Source organism: Panthera tigris, chromosome A2, assembly GCF_018350195.1.
Source record: "Panthera tigris isolate Pti1 chromosome A2, P.tigris_Pti1_mat1.1, whole genome shotgun sequence".
Lineage (NCBI taxonomy): Eukaryota > Metazoa > Chordata > Mammalia > Carnivora > Felidae > Panthera > Panthera tigris.
In genome coordinates this window covers 71,305,415-71,325,686 of record NC_056661.1, presented here as the reverse complement: position 1 = coordinate 71,325,686, position 20,272 = coordinate 71,305,415, and the positions used below count along the sequence as shown (strand labels likewise).

General features: G+C 47.2%; 1 protein-coding gene across 15 annotated transcripts in view; it reads right to left on the bottom strand.

Moving 5' to 3' along the window:
- Positions 1-20,272, bottom strand: part of GLI3 (GLI family zinc finger 3) — a 281,827-nt gene that overhangs the window by 204,801 nt on the left and 56,754 nt on the right. For 2 of the 15 annotated variants that reach the window (XM_042963719.1, XM_042963712.1), the window contains exon 2: positions 5,744-5,936. The exons of 1 other annotated variant lie outside the window; for it this stretch is intronic. Coding sequence is in view for 5 of the 14 variants with exons in the window: in XM_042963640.1 (XP_042819574.1) it covers positions 1,365-1,443 (79 nt within the window). In the remaining 9 variants the exon portion in view is untranslated. 12 more of the 15 variants (XM_042963683.1, XM_042963671.1, XM_042963678.1 and 9 more) reach the window with 12 other exon arrangements.

Genomic DNA, 20,272 nt, shown 5'->3' with positions numbered 1-20,272 from the left:
AAGATGACTCAAGACACTTGAACCTTCCTAAGAAAACCACTTTTTGTTTCTCCAAGGATGATATTTACTAAAAAAGAGTACACAAATTCCTTGAGGGTGACGGTTGGCCGCTGACACTCATGGCCCGCTGTTGTACACCGGTGGGCTAAGAGTGGATTTTATAGTTTTAAATGGCTGGAAAAATCAAAAGAAGAAGAGTATTTTATAACACATGAAAAGTGTGTGAATTTCAAATGACAGCGTCCACAAATGCACAGCCAAGTCTGTGGATTCTCATATCATTTGTGGCTGCTTTTGCACTACAAGAGCAGAACTTGAGTAGTGACGAGAGACCAAATGGTCTATACAAATCCTGAAATCGCTACTAGCTGGCCCTTAATGGGAAGCATGTGCTATCCTCTAACTTACCTGTCTGTCTCAGGACATGGTAGGAACACCCACCAGTGAAATGATGGGGCATACCTGGGAAACATACAAAATAAGGCAATGCCATTTTCAAAGAACTTAGTATTGAATTGATGCTTCCAAACCTTAAGAGAACTCTAAGGTGGATCACCCCCATTTTACAGATGAAGGAATCAGGTTTAGACACGTGACCTTCGCCCAAAACCACAAGTCAGTAAAGCTGGGGATGAAATCAGTCCCCCATGATTCCAGCCCTGACAACGTATATGGTTAGTGAAAGGAGGATTCAGGCTTTTCTCGTAAACCTGAAGACAGAATACATTTCCTGTCTCCCCTCTCGATGTGCTAAGTGCCAAGAGAACTAATGAATTTCAAATATACAGTCTGAGGAGCGTGTGATTAAGGGTGGGCCTTCTTATCCAGCTTAGCGTATGTCTGCAGTTGTCTTTGCTCTGCTTGCTTTTTTCAAGAACAATCACAGAACACACAAGTACACATTTATGTCAAAAGTGACACACTCTCCTTGGAAGTTAAAGGGGATAGAGCTCATTTCCCACACAACAAGCTATTTGATGCACTTTTTTTTTTTTTTCAAAGTACCAGGAAAAGTACCCTCCATTGAGCCAGATATATTCCCTCATGACCTGTTTCTAAAAACAGGACCACCCAGAGTGCACGCACTTTTGCCAGCAGGGATAGAGAAGGCTCACGCAAGAATCAAGGTTTGAGACTTCCTAGTCCCACCAAATTTGGGGCTCTCCTGACCAGATGCAGCATCAAATGCTGTCAGGGTTCCCAGACAGTGTTTCTGCAACTTGCATGAAAAACTGGGTCCAGGGGGTTTAGGTCTGGCTGAGTCAAAGAACACAAAGAACACACACGGGCTCGGGCTGGCGGTTCTGCACTCTAGTCACACAGACGCATCCTTGTCAAGGTCCCCGTGTGCCCCAGCACCTAACCTGACCTTCCGAGAGGTGTATAAACAAAAGGCTGCTGCCCTCGTGGCTCCTGTGACTGTGGTTTTCCTAGACATGGCATTGCCGGAGAAAACAGCCACGGCGTTGGTACAATGGACAGGTGGACAGTCAACTTGGCGTTGAGAGATGGCTACTGGAAGGAAAAAGTTCTTCAGGTGTGAGGGTGGGTGTCCAGACCCCGGGGACCTTCTTAGAGGACGTCTGGGAAAGTCTTAGGTGAATCTACTCTAATTCAGATTGTCAACAAGGCTGGCCAAACCCCACCTAACCCCTCAGGGAGGCCTTCAACCATAGTATTAGCAATGGCTCTGATGCTCCAAGATAGTCCACCTTGGCCTTGAGGGCGTCTGCATGGTTTTGTTTGTTTGTTTTTGCACTTTTCTTTCTTCTTTAATTCACATCTTGCTGACACAAGTGGAAATTCGTACTTCTTGGCAGAAAAGCTTTAACTTTACTGCCAAGCCATGCATGCAAAGTCTTCCATTGCCGTCTCATTGCCTGGAACACTTCGACTCAAGTCTTCAGGAAGAGCTGGAGAAGACAGCAACCAAAACATATCATCCAGGCAGTTTTATTGTGCCTGACAATTCTATTAATTCTATTGGGTCTCTTTCATCTATTCTATAATTTATAGGGGGAAAAACGTCCCAGTAAGGTCCAGCTAGCAAATGTAACAGCCCTCCCTATAAAAGCATTGCGTTCTCTGTTAGCTGAGCAGAACATCAGCAACCACCGCAACTTTAGTCCCGGCTCAGTCTCAAAAGAAGTTGCCTCCCCTTGGCTCTTAAGTAGTGCAGCGACAGTAAAGGAAGCTCAATTTTATTTGTCTTCCTTCCTATGCATTACTGGTGCTGGATTCCCGGGGAGGAGCGGTCCAGCAGAGGAAGAAGGAAACGCTTTTTTTTTTTTTTGACTTCCACCTGGTCTTCAAATCTGCACCACAAACCCATCTTTTCCTGCCAAACAGCAACAGTTTTTGCAAATTACAGAATTCCATCCAAGCACTGTTTCTGGGCAATACTGACCTCTTTCTGAAGTATTCAGGCAATCGTCTTCCTTGCCAAAGGCCTCATAAATTACTCGGAGTAAAACCGAGACGGGCGCTGACCTCTATCCACCTGCCTTCCCTTTCATTCGATTCCTTCTTTGCGCCATGTTAAAGAGTACTTTTTAACTGCCACATACCCTGATGCTGACACCAGGGATGCTCATCCCAGCCACCAGCCTGCCTCTTTCTTAGAGTCGCCTCCCTCTGATTTGCCTTTTCTCCAGCTAAATCTCTGTTGGACCCAACACCGCCTCCGTCTGATACACCATCTCTCTTCTATACACATCAGAACCACTGAACAAACCCTAAGATCTCCTGACCACCGGTGTCTGGACTTTGTATGGCTTGCACTGGACTCCTGAAGTTGTCTGCAGTGTTCCAAGAAGTGTCATTTGGCTGTTTTAATGGCTTCCTCTCTGCACCGATGCTTCCATTCAAGTAACTTTTAAGTACCTGTCTTTCTCTATCATTTAAATTTGAATGCCTCCAAAATGTGAATATCCAGGCCACTGTAAATTCATTTACCCAATTTTAATCCATCTAACAAAAATCATCGCTGGCCTGGGTGGCCAGTCTGGTTAAGCACTGGGCTCTTGATTTTGGCTCAGGTCATGATCTCATGGTTTGTGGGTTCCAGCCCTGCATTAGGCTCTGCGTTGACGGTTCAGAGCCTACTCGACATTATCCCTCTCTCTGTGTCTCTCTCTGCCCCTCACCCACTCTCTCTCTCTCTCTCAAAATAAATAAAAAACTATAAAAAAAAATCATCGCTAAAAATATCCTGTACATACCCCTGCACTACAAAGTTCTGAAAAGTGTTAATGTTTATTTTTGAGAGAGAGAGACAGAGACAGAGAGCGAGCAGGGGAGGGGCAGAGAGAGAGAGGGAGACACAGAATTCAAAGCAGGCTCCAGGCTCCAAACCGTCAGTGCAGAGCCTGACGCAGGGCTCGAACTCATGAATTGTGAGACCATGACCTGAGCCAAAGTCAGACGCTTAACCAACTGAGCCACCCAGGTGGCCCCAAAAGGTGGGGTTTTACTATGGTTGTATGCTCCCGTGTTTCCATCCATTTAAAGAGTCTACAAAGAGGTTTCTTTTTTTTTAAGTAATTAAACTCCACATTCTAGGAGTTTTATTAGTGCAAGAGAAAGCAATAATGAAAGATGAAGAATTAAAACCTATTCAACAGACTGCACTCCCTGGCAGGTATAGTGAATCTGTTGAATACCTTTTGCTTTAGAGCAACCCCCTACAGAAACCACAGAAACCACCAAAAGTTCTAGTAAATTACTTCCTTATCCAACATGAACTGTCTTGCTGTGTTCCTATTTGAAAATTTTAGGAGTTAAAATAATTTGCAAGAGCATCAGGGTTTTCATGGGGGGCTGGGAGGATTTTTATTTAATTACTTTTTAAAATAACCCCCTCAGAAATACAGATTCGTAAAACCCAAAGACAGACCCATTTTTCCACATGAACCCTGAAAAAAAATGAGAAAAGAGAAGCCACAGATTAGCTTAATGACACTGATCAGGTCACGAAAAGAAATGTGTCGCACAATTTATCGTGTCATTAAAAACTGTATAAGGCCGGTGCATTTGGGGGTCTCCTTCCCCACTCACTCCATGGCTGGCCTTGGTTTCATTGAAAACTAGCCGCTGGTGATACCAAGTCCTAAACCTGTTTACTGCTCTGCCATACTGACCACGGAAAAGAACACTTAAAAATCTCCTTAAAAGTGAACAAGTGAATCTGTAAAGTCACTGATCATCGCAACATTCTCAACAACTCAATCAAAGACGTAGAACCCGGTCTGGCAAAGGAGCTTCAAACCATAGAAAAAATACGCTATGCTGGGAAACAGGTATCTCGTGAATCCTAAAATCTCATACATTTGATCTTAATTCCAAGAGTGAAAAACGTGCAGTACGGAAGACCAAAACACTGTTACAAGTTCCTGTGACCCACTGCCGAAAAATCTTCTCCTCTGCTCGCAAACCTTCCAGGAAGCCAGGGGTCGACAAGACCAATCAATCCCAAGCTGCCTGGCCTGAATACAGGCTCTGTGCACAAGGAACCACCTTCAGCCTCCTCCCTCCCCAGCCTCTGAGGCTGTACCCCTCCTGCCCAATGCCTCCAGGGCATCTCTCCCACTCTCCATAACTAGCTGCATATTTGTTTATCTCGGCCAGGAGAACCCCTAGAATGTGAGCTCCCTGAGGGCAGGGGCTGCATCTAGCTGCTGCAGGTTCTCTTACACACCAAGCACACCACAGGCACTAGAGAATCCCCCGGGGGGTGAATCCGGAACTGATATGCAGAAGGACTAGCAGGTGCTGTCTGGTCTTGGCCAGGCAGGTCTGCTGCTGCTACCGTGTTGTTTCCAAGGGGGGTGGCAGCATCGACCTGATCAGGATGAAGGCCAAGGAGGAAAGGATTCTGGGGTGTCCGGGGAGGGGGGGGTCTGGCAATGGGGCCCCAAGAAACAAGATGCCAGAAACGGAAGCATAGCTTTAAACAGGGGAGGGGTGACGAAGAAGGGAGAGAGGGAAGGAAATCAGCTATGGCACCATTTCTCCAGGAGCTGGTTCTGCTTATCTGTGCTCCTTTTACTGTTGCCAGATTATTAAGAACATCATGTTGGGGGGGGGCGCCTGGGTGGCTCAGTTGGTTAAGCATCCGACTTCGGCTCAGGTCATGATCTCACAGTTCGTGGGTTCGAACCTCGCATCGGGCTCTGCACTGCCAGCTCAGAACCTGAAGCCTGCTTCAGATTCTGTCTCTCTCTCTCTCTCTCTCTCTCTCTCTCTCTGCCTCTCCCCACCCCACCCCCTCTCTCAAATATAAACATTAAGAAAATTTTTTTTAGAAGAACATCATATTGTTGTTCATCAATTTAAGGCTAGTGTCCTTTGATGGCAGATAAAATATTAAGGACACCAAAGCAATGAGAGTGAAAATAAGCAAACAGACAAAGGACACATACTGTTCTACCAAGGGACTCCCTCCCAACATCGGTGTTTCACCTGTTCAAGGTGGAGATTTGTCATGTGTCCAATACTCGCTTCGTGGGAGTCACTGGGGAGATGAAAATGTAGCCACACATATGAGAGAAGTGTAGAGTGATTCGTAGTTTACAGAGATACCCATACAACTGGAAATATACCAACAAATACCTGGCTCTCCTCAAGACACTGAATTGTCGGGTTGGATGTGTTTACAGAAGGTATTGATAAGTTTTAAAGAGATACACACAATTGATGGATTAAAGAATAGTAATTTAAGAAACAAGCCTTTCCCTCCACGTACAGAGAGAGGGGGCGGCAGAGGGGAGGAAGGCAACTGCCAGTTCCTTGCAAGGGCAGGGCATTTTTATGTAGCACATGGGTTTTTTTTTTTTTTTAACTCTCAGTCTTTCATCTTCTCTCTGGTGAGGACTGCATTTGCCACAGGCTGATAAGTGAATGTGGCAGAACTTCAAAACTCATGTCAGCCAAAGAATCTAGAGACAGAGAGAAAAAAAATCAGACATAAAGCTGGTAAAAGGCAGCTATAAATTTTTTTAATGCCTTTTATTTAATTCTACCAAAAGATCACACAGCAATGTGATCTAGATTTGGTCCATCTCTCAAACTCGGCTCACGCACGCACATGGCCTAAGTCCAACTCCTTACCCCAAAGATGTGGTTTTCATTAAACCAGTAAACCCAGGCAAGTTGCTTGTAAGACCAATGTGTTAATAAACTCTTTCCTCTGAAGGCCATTTGAACCTTCAAGTTTACTGGGGCGAATCAAGAACTGATAAAGAAGAAAATAACAGGACAGAAAATGTAATTCTCCACGTAAAGATGAGAGCCCAGCCTGAAGCCCACAGCCATTAGCTACAATTTAGATCAGTCCTTGGTACCTTGTTAAGAGAACTTCATTACTCTCATCCTAACTAAAAGGAACTCCATGGAAAGACAGGACAAGAACACGGTCCACGCAAGTTCACGCTGCTCTTTTACTTTCTGTTCAAGAGACAGAGGTGCAGGGGGGCCGAAGAGGCATGTGGACACATGAAGCTGGTTAAAATGCCATCTAACACCAGGGCTACCAAGACATCTACTAGAATATTTACAACAGCACCATTTGTAACCAAGAATCTGAAACTGCCAAATGCCTGTCGGCAGTGGAAAGGAGCCATGTCGTGGCACATTGGCGCACAAAGGAATACTACAGAGCAAGGTGGACGGACATCTACAGCTACCCAGAAGAGGGGTGCATCTTACAAACATAATGTAGAGCAAGAGGGAAGAAGCCAGACACAAATGTACCAAGTACAAAAACAGCCACAACTCACCTACGCTGGTAGAAGTCAGGGGTGAGGGGGCTCAGAGGAGCTTACGATGGTCGGTTTCTGGGGCTTGGTGCCGGCTGCACAAGTACATCTGGTCTGTGAAAATCTACAACATGTGCACCTCCCTACACGCATCCTTCCTTCAGTGGAAAGTGGGAAAAACTTCCAAACCGTTTCTAAACATCCTCTTCTTCAGACTCCACTCATGTGCTCCCATTCCCAAGTGCTATTCTCTTTCTTAAATATGACATTTCCACCTGTGTATTTTAAGTGGCTTAATACAAATACACTCAGGGGCACTAGGGTGGCTTAGTCAGTTAAGCATCTGACTCTTGATTTTGGCTCAGGTCGTGATCTCATGGTTCATTGTTTCGAGTCCCACATCAGGCTCTGGGCTAACAGCATGGAGCCTGCTTGGGATTCTCCGTCTCCCTCTCTCTCCGCCCTTCCCCTGTTCTCTCACTCTCTCTCTCTCAAAATAAGTAAATAAACACTTAGAAAATACAAATACATTCAAACTCACACCATCTAAAAAAGTGTTACTCTACAACAGAAAAAAAAAACAAAAACAAAAAACTCCCTAATAGGCAGGGGTGGGGGTGGGAGGGATGAACAGGCAGTTCATTGCAGAAGAAATTTAAATGCACCAGGAGAAAATAAGACGTAGTTTTCAACTTCATTACATAATAAAGGAAGTGAGCACTGAAACAGGACACTGGTTTTTTGTTTGTTTGTTTTTTGGCCTTGCTACCAAATTAGGAAGAGTGGGTAAAGGCTGAGTGAGTAAAGGAGAAAACCACATTGCCAGCAGGGTAAAAGCAGTACATTGAGTACTCTCACGTTCCTGTCCACCAGTTTGGTGACCTGTGTGACAAGTCTTAAATGTCTATCCCAGATGGCCCAATACTCCCTTTGCTGGGTACATATCCAAAGGAGTCATTTAGCTTCCATGCAAAGTCTTGGTTTCAAGGATGCTTGCTGAAATGCTATGTGTAACAGCAGGGAACTCCTAAATGGCCCAACAATAGGAGAGGAACAAGCAGAGAGGAGAGGTGGGAGGCCAGGAAAGAAGCGTAGACCAGAATGGTCACAGGGGTGGTTATCTCTGCGCGGTCGATGAGGAGTGGTTTTTATTCTCTTCCACTTGCTGCATTTTCTCACATTTTTCTAGAATTAAAAAAAAAAAAAAAGCCTTCAAGGAATATTTAATTTAGAGAGAAATAGGTCTTTGCAGAGCTATCTCAGGCTTAAATATTATCCATTTCCTACACAGAGCGCAATGGCTCTTTAAGAGAGCTCTTGGTCTTTGTGAAATATGAGTTAGCGGTAAATAAGAGTGATGCCAGAACCCTCACCGCAATTGCCACAATCAAGTATTTGAGCATTTTTTTTCCCCTTTCCTAAATCCCCCTCGGGGGTGGGAAGGAGGTATTACGCACTCTTTGAGCTCATGCCCAGTTTAACCCTGATTCCCCAGACAAAATACAACCTGTGAGGATTCATGTGTCTCTCCTCCCTGCAGCTAACACCCAGCTGACTCAGCACACGGCTATTTATTAATCATTCTGCGTGCAATCACACAGTTCTAGAAAAACTGCAATGGCAATGTCTTCCCCTGCAAACTCACACTGTTTTTTTCCAGCTCTTCTGACCCTCTGCAGCTCTAGGCACTATATTGTCAGATCACTCTGTCCAGCCTCTCACCTTGGCTTGGAACAAATGTTAGATTCAAAAGTGTTGGTTGAGATTGCAAAATTCTCAAAGGTTGCTCAGAAATATGGGATGTGTAAAAATAATAATAATAACAACATAATAAATAAATAAATAAATAAATAGATAGATAGATAGATAGATAGATAAAGGCGGGGGGGGGGGGGGCCTGGGTGGCTCAGTCGGTTAAATGTCTGACTTCAGCTCAGGTCATGATCTCACGGTTTGTGAGTTTGGGCCCTGCGTCGGGCTCTGTGTGCACAGCTCAGGGCCTGGAGCCTGCTTGAGATTCTGTGTCTCCTTTTCTCTCTGCTCCTCCCCTACTTGTACTCTGTCTCTTTCTGTCTCAAATAAACGTAAAAAAAATTTTTTTTTACAGAAATCTGGATGGGATGTGATTTTGTGCCCTTTTCCACCATATAAGTAACTGTGTCATGCGTTTCACAAAACAGTATGTTTTTGGCTTCTGTACGTGAAAATCTTAGGATTTTAAAAATCCTTTCCGACAAGAAGAACTGAAAAAGGAGATCATGAGTCAAAGCACATACGGAAGGAGTTAGACAGGAGAGTTTCCAACTCCTATGCCATGATGGGGAAGCGATGTGAAGATATACATGTGTAGAAAAAAGGCTAGAAGGGAATGTGCTAAAATGTTAATTTTCACCCATATGTGATTAGTGGAATTAGGGTGAACTTTAGTTTATTTTGCTATGTTTTTCAATATTTTCTACATTCAGTATTGCTTTGCTATTAGAAAACCATAATCAAATGCTACAGGACACAGAAAGTGCAGTGAGACAGAAAGGACAGAGGCTGGGCATCAAAGGCCCTGGGATGTGGGGCTTCTCACAACATGAGAGTTTATAATTTCCAAAGGTACTTTTTCCAAAGGTATGCTGATGCTTGGCACTGGACTCTCTTGAGGATTCCCCTTCCCACTGCAGAAAACATCGGACATTCATTATCCACACAGGGGTTAGATACTAGAAAAATAAAGGAAAGACCTAAGACCATGTTTTATCTATTTCTACTAGGAATTCTCCCCCATGTTTTAATGATGTTTTGGGGGCAAGGGAGGAATGTCTCTTTTTTTACCCACAAAAGTTAAGCACAGTGTGCCCTCACACTGACCCTAAGGATAAAATCATATGAACAGCTCCAAAATGAGGCAGGGGATCCCTGCAGGATTCACACATGCTGCTCAGGTCCCAACAGCTCATTTTGGGTGGATCCCCTAGGTGCCCTCACTGCCCCACCATGGGCCTGTAGGACAGAAGATAGACAACACTTTGGACGGTCACCGCGGAGGATCCCCGGAGTTGGAGAGCTTGCACTACTGTGTTTCTATCAATCAGCACAATTAGATGGTAAAATGAAGAAGCGGAAACACTTAGGCTAAAAAGATGAAGTGGCCTCAAAACCATCCTCGGCACCGCCGTCCTGGGTCAGAGCCCGTCCTGAGGCTCCCTCCCTGGGTGGTGCGTGCAGCCCGGGGATGGACAGCGCTCAGACATCCCAACTCCCCTGGTCTGCCCTCCCACCTGGGCTCCAACGCACTGCCCAGGATAGGAGAAGAGCCTTCAGCAGCAGAGGTGAGATTTACCCTGGAGTAAAGGTAACACAAGTCCTCACTTACTGTTAGCAGCTTGCATTTAACAGGACACTTGAAGAGCTCTGCATGGACTCTGCAGCTGCCCTGTGAGCTGTGAAGAGGACCGCACATTGTACAACGGCGGAAACCGAGGCTCAGAGAGATGAAGCCCCCTATTCAGAACCCCATTGGTAGGGAACGGCAGTCAGAGCGAGACAGACAACCAGTCAAGACAACCGGCCAACGAGTGCGATCCTCCCCAACCCCAGCAGCACCTCTGGTGAGACCCTGCCCTTTGGAGGGGGGGACCGCTGTCAGCCACTTACTGATGGTCCCTCGCTATCTTCCTGCCAAGTCAAGCTGTCGTGACAACGGTTAGGTTTTCCTCTTGCATCGTGCCACAGGTAGCTGCACTGTCGGGGCTCCTGAAATGCCTGAAGCCTGGCTCATCTGGGGAGATAGAGCCTTCATGAGCACCAGGCTGGGTGAGCCGGGCTGCCCTTGACAGACACACAGGCAAGAACAGTCTAACACACTCTGAGAGCTCTCCTCCCTCGTGTGTTCCTGCACAGCCCAAGTTACTCACTTCTAAGGCCCAGGTCTGGCTCTAATTTCTGGAAAAGGAGTTTTTAAACTGTATTAATATTACCTTTGTGGTCTCTATAATAAGTCTGGTGACATGAATGAATGAGCGTCCTGCACAGACCTGGGGTAACAAGGTTGCAGTCCATTTTTGCTTTTGTGTAAAGCTGCCCCCTCTTATTCTGATCTAGACGTCAACACACAGAATAATATTCTCCAACAACGTTTCTTCTGTATTTTCCTGTTCTCCTTCCCTTTCTTCACTTGCCTACCAGAATAGACCTGCCAGAAGAATGACTAGAACATTCCAAACCAGGCTCCTGTCCTAAGCACATAGGGTTTTCTGAGTCACTGGTCCCCCCAAAGCAGAAAGAACCTCGGGTAATTCTGCAGGAACACTATCAACTGAAATAACAGCCAGTGGCCTCAAGAAGGGCCTGTGTTCTCTCCAAAGTAGAAGGGACCCAGGGCAGACAGGGGAGAAAAGTAAAAGCTGTCACTGAGAACAAAAGCAGAGCTCATCCATTCGGTTCTTACAACTTTATACGTGTGGACATTACGTATTGAACACGCACCTGGCCACTGCCACGTGGCTTTGGTTTCTGAGATGTGTTGAGGGAGTACAGAAATATTTTGGCCAACTGTGATAACTCTACAAAATATCCCAACTTAAGATTTCTTCCAAAGGACCAAAAGGACAACGCAAAGCAGATTCCTGATGGTATCGGACTAAAAACAAAATTAAACGTAGGATGGTTTCACGTGTTCTACAGGGTAAAACTTGGCAAATATGCCAAGGGCATTCATGGTCAGAGTATAATAAAAATACACAACCGTTCCAATTGCTCCCAACTTTCAGGGGGCACTTTCATCACACTGAGAATCAATTAAAGATGGCCATCACCTGTTAACACTGGGCACCTAGTTTTTCTTTTCTGCCTTCTTCCACCTAAACCAGGTAAACTCCCCCACCCTCAAAGTTGCAGATTTTGTTTGGCCACTCTCATCTGTGAGAAAAGCGGGGAACTGACCCTCCGATTCTGGTTTCCTGACTGGCTCCCTGGGAACCGGTTCCACATCGCGTCTACAGAGGACACTCTGTGTCCGTCTTTCCACCGAATCCACCTCTCGGCCGACTCCACGCACTTGGCCTCCTTCACCCCCGACGCCTGTGTATTCATTTCCTCCCCTGGAAACATCCACAGCTCCGTGTTGCTAACCAGCTGCCGGAACGGAGCGAAGCCTCAGACATCGGCCCTTTGCCGGCCGACCTGCGAGTTCACGGTGCCTCTTCACCGACACACAGAGCATAACTGAAGCCCGTCTCGGTTCACACACACAAAAAAAGCCTTCACATGTTCACAGACCTCCTCTTTCATCTGCAGCTTCTGTTCGTTTTTGATGAACTGTGTTCGTCCGCTGCCCCCTCCCTGGGGCCGCACAGAGGGTGACAGCACGGCCGTGGAGTCTGGCTGCCGGGGTTCAAGGCCCCGCCCCTCTCTGCACTCAGCTTCGGTTCCTCGTTGGCGGCGCGGGCGCGAGCCGAGCAGCGGGCTTGCCGCGAGGATTAAGCGGACGCACATGGGAAGCGTGCTATAGATGTTAGTTCTCAGAAGAACCTCTCACCCCACGCTGCAGACGCTCTGTCGGCAGAGTGTGGGATGTCTCTGCTGCCTGATTTATAGAAATTCAGCCGGTTCCCTCGGAGTCGCACCCATTGTGAGTCCTTTCAGTTCCAACCAAGAGAGGCCTTGAGGCTAGCTGATCAAAAAACGCACCGCGCGTGTGGCATTTCATCCACCTCCCCCAGGGTCTGTAACCAACAGGGATCGATGTTTTTAGCTGCCACTTGGCGGTGACGCGAGCGCGAATAAAGTACACGGGACCAATCCCCACCCCCGCCCCAAATGCTTGCCTTCCGCACCTCAGTCCAGTTGTGCGAGCCGAGGAAACAAACTTCACCCCTCTAGGCCTCGGTTGCCTCCTTTTGAAAACCGGAGGTGACGGCAGTTTCCCTTACAAACGTTCTGCGGGCAGGGAACAAGTTTAGTTTCGCAAACTTCTGTGGAAAAGCAAAACCTGTGGGAGTAAGTTCGCCCGCTAAGATGAATAATAACACAGCGACATCCGAAGCTAGTGAGTGCCATGCTGTGCGCAACCCTTCACGGCACTGATTTCCTTAAATCTTCACCACAATCTTAACGATTCCTATTTTGGCAGGGAGAAAACCAAAGCTCAGAGAGGGTAAGAAACTTCCCCGAGGTCACACAGCAGAGTCAGAAACAAAGCCTGGGCCCAGGGAATCCTCAGCACTGCTGTCATTTGTGGCGTGTCTGAACTTGTCCACTGAGCTCCATGTCACACACAGAATGATGGAGGAGGACAGCCACACGGGTGAGCCAGCAAGGTCATCCAAATCAGGTATGGTGACCAATAAGTGTCAGATGTCCCAGCCAGCCTGTCATGAAACCCCATCTCTACTGGATTTAATGTGCACTCAGACCCCATTACCCGTACCCCACATATGTTGGGGCTGACCCAAGGATATCCTCAGAGATTCGTCAAGATGCCAGAAGGAGCTGGGTTCCAAGCAGAGGTCCAGAGAACGCCGCCTCCACAGTTTTGTGTGCTGCTTTGCCCCTAGGTTCTGACAAATCCTGTTCAGGCCCATACACTACTCTGTTTCTCTGTTTCTCTCTCTCTCTCTCTCTTCCTCCCTCCCTCTCCAGGTGCTTGGCCCAGCTTGGCCCCAAAACCTCCTCAGTCAGAAGAAACAGAACAAGACATGAATTCATGCAAACAGATGCCCAAAGTTAGCTGTACAAATAACAGCCTCCCAGCCCCGGTCTGAACTCAGCTGGGACAGCCTGCCTCCTCACCCTTCAAGGGTCTCAGACAACCTGCTTCTTTTAGCCCTAGGCTATGGAGAAAAAGAAAAGGTCCAAAACTTAATTTGGCGAGGATTTCCTCCAAGGCACCGCTTCCCGAATCTTCAACGAGCTGTGCTGCTCTTCTCCGGACCTGAGTTGAAGGCAGCGTATCGATCGCCGAGTCTGCAGCCCAACTCCTGAGCTCCGCTGCCTGGAGGGGCTGGGAAAGCTGGCAGGGCCCAGGAGCCCAGGAGGAGCGCAGGGGCTCTGCCCTCCCCTGGGCACCCGTAAAACCCTTCCCTGAATTTCTAGGTGACGGCCAACATACTGGACAGAAAGCACACACCAGACTAAAATAAGGGAGCGGACCCAGGTCATAAGTGAACACTGCAAGGGGCCAAGAACGGGGCACTTGTGTTTATTCCCCTGTAATTTGCCTACTTACTGAGCCTTGTTGTGTGACACAGGGCATTGTGCCAGGGGCCGATGGGACCATCTCTGTACTCCCTCTGGGAGCTTACAGGCCCCTGGCAGAGCTTGTACTCTAGTGGGGGTCAGTGGAAGTGGAGGGGGGTCAGCAAAGTCCCCAGGGGACCCTCAGACTGAGTAACGGGAAACAGCTCGAGATTTCAGCACTGGGAGAAGAGAGAACCGGGGGGACGGTAGGCACAGGCGGTCGGCACATTCAAAGAACAAAAACATACAGGCCACTCCTGGGACTTCAAACATAGAGGAAGGTGTCATCGTGATGGGTCCTCCGGAAGCCAGGGGCACTGAAAGTGAAAAGGTTAACAAGGGGGCAAAATGAGGCCACCTCCACTGCCATCACCGGCCTGCAGGTGAGGAGGCCCAAGTGCAAAAAGGCAAAGAACAGATACAGTAAATGGCAGCGTCCTTCTGACGCCAGGACCCAAGCCTGTGACCCATGATCTCCAGTTCCATTTTTCTGCGGCTTTAAAATGTAGAAACATAAACAAAGCAGGCAAGAATATCCAATGGGAAAAAAGAATGTCTCTTCAACAAATGGTGTTGGGAAAACTGCACAGCAACATGTAGAAGACTGAACCTGGACCACTTTCTTACATAATACACAAAAATAAACTCAAAAAAGATTAAAAACCAAAATGTGAAACCTGAAACCATAAAAGTCCTAGAAAAGAGCACAGTAACTTCTCTGACATAGGCCATAGCAACATTTTTCTACATATGTCTCCAGAGGCAAGGAAAATAAAAGCAAAAATAAACTATTGGCACTACATCAACATAAAAAGCTTCAACACAGCAGAGGAAATGATCCACAAATTAAAAGATAACCTACAGAAGGGGAGAAGGTATTTGCAAATGACACATCTGATGAAGGGTTAGTATCCAAAATATATAAAGAACTTATACACATCAACACCCAAAAAAACAAATAATCCAATTAAAAAATGGGCAGAAGAAGCGAACAGACATTTCTCCAAAGAAGACATCCAGATGGCCAACAGACACAGGAAAAGCTTCTCAACATCACTGATCATCAGGGAAATGCAAATCAAAACGACAATGAGATACCACCTCACACCTGTCAGAATGGCTAAAATCAAAAACACAAAAGACAACAAGTGTTGGTGAGGATGTGGAGAAAAAGGAACCCTCTTGCACTGTTGGTGACAATGCAAACTGGTGCAGCCACTGTGGAAAACAATGTGGAGGCTCCTCAAAAAGTTAAAAATAGAGCTACCCTATGACCCCGCATTCACACTACTGGGTATTAATCTGAAGAATACATAAACACTAATTCATAGGGATACATGCACCCCTAGCAGCATTATTTACAACAGCCAAACTATAGAAGCAGCCCAAGTATCCACTGATAGATGAATGGATAAAGAATAGTGTGTGTGTGTGTACACACACACACACACACACACACACACACACACATATATATATATATATATTCTGCTATATTATGTATGTATACTGTTATTTATAGCCTGTTATATTATATATGGATGTTATACATATATAATATTCCTTTACATATATGTTACATACCTACATACATACATACATATGTATATAACAGAATAGTACTCCACCATAAAAAAGAATGAAATCTTCCATTTGCAACAATATGGTTGGAGCTAGAGAGAATAATGCTAAGTGGAATCAGTCAGAGAAAGGCAAATACCGTCTGATTTCATTCATGTATGGAATTTAAGGCACAAAACAAGTGAGCAAGGGGAAAAAAAGAGAAACAGACACACAAGCCAAGACTCTTAACTACAGAGAACAAACTGATGGTCACCAGAGGGAAGGTGGGGGATGGGTGGGCGAAATAGGTGATGGGGATTAAGGGGAGCACTTGTACCACCTGAAACTGAATGTTAACTATTCTGGAATAAAATAAAATGCAGAAATTAAAAATGTCAAATTTGATGCAAGGATGATCATTAGCAAGCAGTTTAACAAGGGGATGCAGGGACTAAAGCCAAACTGCAAAGGGAATCAAGTTCAAAATCGAGTTTAAAATCATAGACAAATCAGCAGGGACAAGTAAGGGGCGTTTTTTTAAAAAATTGTTTTAATGTTTTGATTTATTTTTGAAAGAGAGAGAGAGAGAGACAGAGCACAAAGTGGGGGAGGGGCAGAGAGAGAGGGAGACACAGAATCCGAAGCAGGCTCCAGGCTCCGAGCTGTCAGCACAGAGCCCGATGCAGGGCTAGAACTTACGAACCACGAGATCAATACCTGAGCTGAAGTCGGATGCTTTACCAACTGAGCCATGCAGCCACCCCAATAAGGGGCATTTAATCACAGAAAACCAACGCAAACAACTACCGAGCCCCTCAGTAGAAATTCTCTGTGCCTCCTGGCCTTGGTCTGCCCAAACAAGACCATGCTAGAGCATCATGTCCTGGTGAGGTGCCTAATTCCTTACGTTTTCCCCCAGTTTTTTTTTTTTTTTTTTTTTTTTTTACTTTGGTGAAATACACAACATAAAATTTACTGTCCTAACCACTCGTAAGCATTCAGTTCAGTGGTGTTAAGTACATACGTATTGTACAACCATCACCACCACCCTGCTCCAGAACTATTCACATCTGCCTAACGCGTAACTTCGGATGAGGTTCTATTTGCGCACTGTCACGCACAATTCCATAAACATTCCTAACACCCTGCCATGTGAGGGACTGGCCTGGATGTTGGAGCACCGAGACAGATACGACACAGCTCTGCCTTCAGGGAGCTCGAAGGCTGTTCACAGAACCAGATAAACGCATTTTCAAATCAGTGCTAAAACAGATTTCAGGTGCTATGCAACTTACAGACCAAGTGCACGGGGCACTTGGGGCCCATGGACAGACCAAGTGCACGGAGCAGATGCCCTGCCCCTGGGCCCGTGGACAAGGAGGGCCCAGCTGCGGCCCAGCTGAGAGGATGCTGGCCAAAGACAGCAGGCAAATGTCATTGTGGACCAGAAGCCACCTACGTAACTTCTCTCCTCTGGAACAGAAAGTTCCAGAAAAGTCAGTACAAAAATGTGTATCACCCAAAGCGCTGACAAAGTTTTAAAAGTTAACTTGATGTTTCACACATGTAGCTTCCTCTGGGACCCTCGCTTACAGGAGGTAGTTGGTTGGTTATGCCAATGAGACCAAACTGCCGGCCCCCAAGAAGCAGGTGCTTTAATCCCACAGTCACATGCAAAAGTCGCTTTGGCAGCTACCAGCGCTGCAGAAGCCACGGTGCTGACCACACTGGAATACGTGCCTTCGCAGAGATAGCCTGCTCTCGCCACCTAAGCTAAGACAGAACAAAAGAAAATGACCTTGCCTTTGATCTCCAAGGAACTCATCACCCCCTCTCCAGAGGCAATGAGAGCTTTTTCTTCAGTAGCACAGCAGAAGGGCCCCACCAGACGTAGCTCCAAAATGTGGGCTATACCACCAAAATAAACATGGATCCCCTTCACTGGGAGCTCAGTTATAGAACAAGCGGGCAGCATTTGTCAGAGGGTATCAAGAGCTATAGAGAAATAAAAGGATAAGTGGTGTAAGTGGAATCAGGCCATGGAGGCCATGCGGAGGCCAACAGGAGGAAGTTCCCCCTGGAGCTCACCGAAAAACACACCCGAAAGAGGTAAGGGAGTTAGCAGAACAGATTCAGAAGAAGAAGGAACAGCCGGACAAGAGGCTCCAAAACGGCCCGCAGGCCAGTGTGGCTGGAGCAGAGACAGGGAGGGAGAGAGTATGGGTAGCAGGGGAGGGACAGAGGCTTTTGGCTCCGAGTGATGGTGACCATTAGTGAATTCTGAGCTCAAGAGCAACACAATCCCACTGACTTCTTGTAAAGGCTCACACTGGCTTCGCGTTGACAAGAGACCACAGGGAAGCAAAGATGGAGGCAGGGCGCAGGGCTACTTGCCATCCGGAAAGGAGCAGCAGGTGGTGAGCAGGGAGCAGGTGGCTTATGAAAGCAGAGCCGACCAAATTCCCTAACAAGCTAGACTTGGGGTCGGTGTGCAAAGAGAAAGAGAGGGAGAAAGGATACGGTTCCAACCTTTGGGGCCTGAACAACTGGAAGATGGCCTTGCCATCCACGGGGGATGAGAACAGTGGGCATGAGCAGGTTAGGGTGCGAGTGCTGGAAATCAGCTCAGTGTTCAACCTCACGTCTAAGAGGTCTATCAGATTATTGCAACAGAAACGTCTAAGAGTTGAATATACACGTCTAGAGTTCTGGGGAGAGAGGTCTGGGCTAAAAGAATACATCTGGAAGTTATGAGCAAGTCAAGAAATCAATGGTATTTGAATTCATAAGCCTGGTTACTGTTGCTAAAGGAGTAAACTGAGAGAGGGAGGATGACCCAGGACTTAACTCCGGGGCACCCCAAATCGAAAGGCCAGAGAAAAAAAAGCCAGAAAAGGGTACGGATAGGCAGTGGCCAGAAAGCAGAAAGCAGGCAGAGGTGTCAAATAAAGAAAGTACCCCGAGGTACATCCAGCGCCACCAAGAAGCCAAGTACGGTAAGTGCTGAACGCTGACCACTGGAGTCAGCAACGTGGGGTCCCTGATGGCCTTGCAAAGCAGAGTCCATGCAACAAGAGACCAGGAGAGAAGCCAGAGCAGGTGTAAAAAGGGAAAGAGGGGCACCTGGGTGGCTCAGTCGGTTACGTGTCAATTTGGGCTCAGGTCATGATCCCATGGTTCAAGCCCCACCTTGGGCTCTGTGCTGACAGCTCAGAGCCTGGAGCCTGCTTCGGATTCTGTCTCCCTCTCTCTCTCTCTGCCCCCCCCCCTTACCCCACCACTTATTCTCTCTCTCTCTCTCTCTCTCTCTCTCTCTCTTAAAAATAAACAAAAAAAATTTTTAATGAAAAAAAAGACTGGTTTTAGCATCCTCCCAGGGTTAAACAGTACCATGTAAGTGGTGCCTACCTCTGTAACTGCCCTTCACTCTGTTCTGGCAAACGGCACCATGACAGGTGGCAACACGCAAAAGGTTCACATGTGCCAGACTGTTCATTGTGGGGGTGAGTGGAGAAGGGACCTGAGGCACCTCAAAACGGCCTTTTCTTACCCCAACCAGTCCCATAGCAATGGTTTAGGACAAGCAAGCATTTGGAAAGTGAATCATTTCTGGGGACAGCAGTGGGGGAAGATGTTCCTGGCAGGAATCCATGTCCCTTACAGGTAAATCAGTTTTGTTTTCCTTGCAGGTCACCAACAGACCTGTAACAGCCTGGACTTCCCCCAACAGAATCCCCAAATGGACAAGAACATATAGGATGCAACCAGTCAGATCTATACTTATCTTGCATAGTGGCTCAAGTCAAAATCCAGGACTCAGTTTCCCCCCTCATCTCTGTTTGACCTCCCACATCCCCCTCCCTCTGCACCTGCCCATCACGAAGGCAGCCTGGCAGCCGCTTCGGTCCGTCTCCAGAGCGAAACCACCTGCACCTCAACAGCCTCAGGCAGGAATCCTACCCTCACCCCGCATATTAATCAGGCGATCTTCCCAGAACTCAGGAGGTCAGGGGCGCAGGATCAGAAACACGACGTCCTAGGTGTGGGTCCCCAGCTCTGCCACTTTCCAGCCCTGTGGTAAGTCATCTACCCTGTGTTCGGTTTCCTCACCTGCAAACCGGGGGACCAACAGCACCTACTCATTAGAGCTATTGTCGAAGTGAGTCCCACCAAACCTAACAGGAACGGCACGTGCCAAGCGTCTCTGCAAAGTGCCTTCTCTAGAAGAGCTCCTTTCTGCTTCCACACCTTGAGTCAGTCCCATCCTACCTAGAATAAAATCTAAACTCCTTGCTTCGGTCTCCTTTCCTTCCACGCCTCCCCCTCTCTTACAATTCTGTTTCTGTTCTGGAACACACGGCGCCTGTGTTCCCGATGGGGCCTGGCCATGCGCTCGGCCCAAAGGCTCTTCCTCCCTGCTCCCACGGCCATGCCTCCTGGCTTCCTCGCCCTCAGCCCCTCCCCATCTCAGTCCTTCCGTGACCGCCAGAGCATCCATTCCACCTGCCACCCTCATGTCCTGTGTACCGACGGTCTTCCGACTGGAAGGCTGGCTGGGTCCCCAGTGCAGGGCCCGTTTTGTTCAATGCTTTAGCTCCAGGACCTGCAACACTGCCTGGTTTTCGTAAGTGGACAGTGCACACTGGCTGATGGATTGCTTCCGGGAATGAACGAATGAATGAATGAATGAACAAAGGAACAAACATGCATACATAAATATACATATG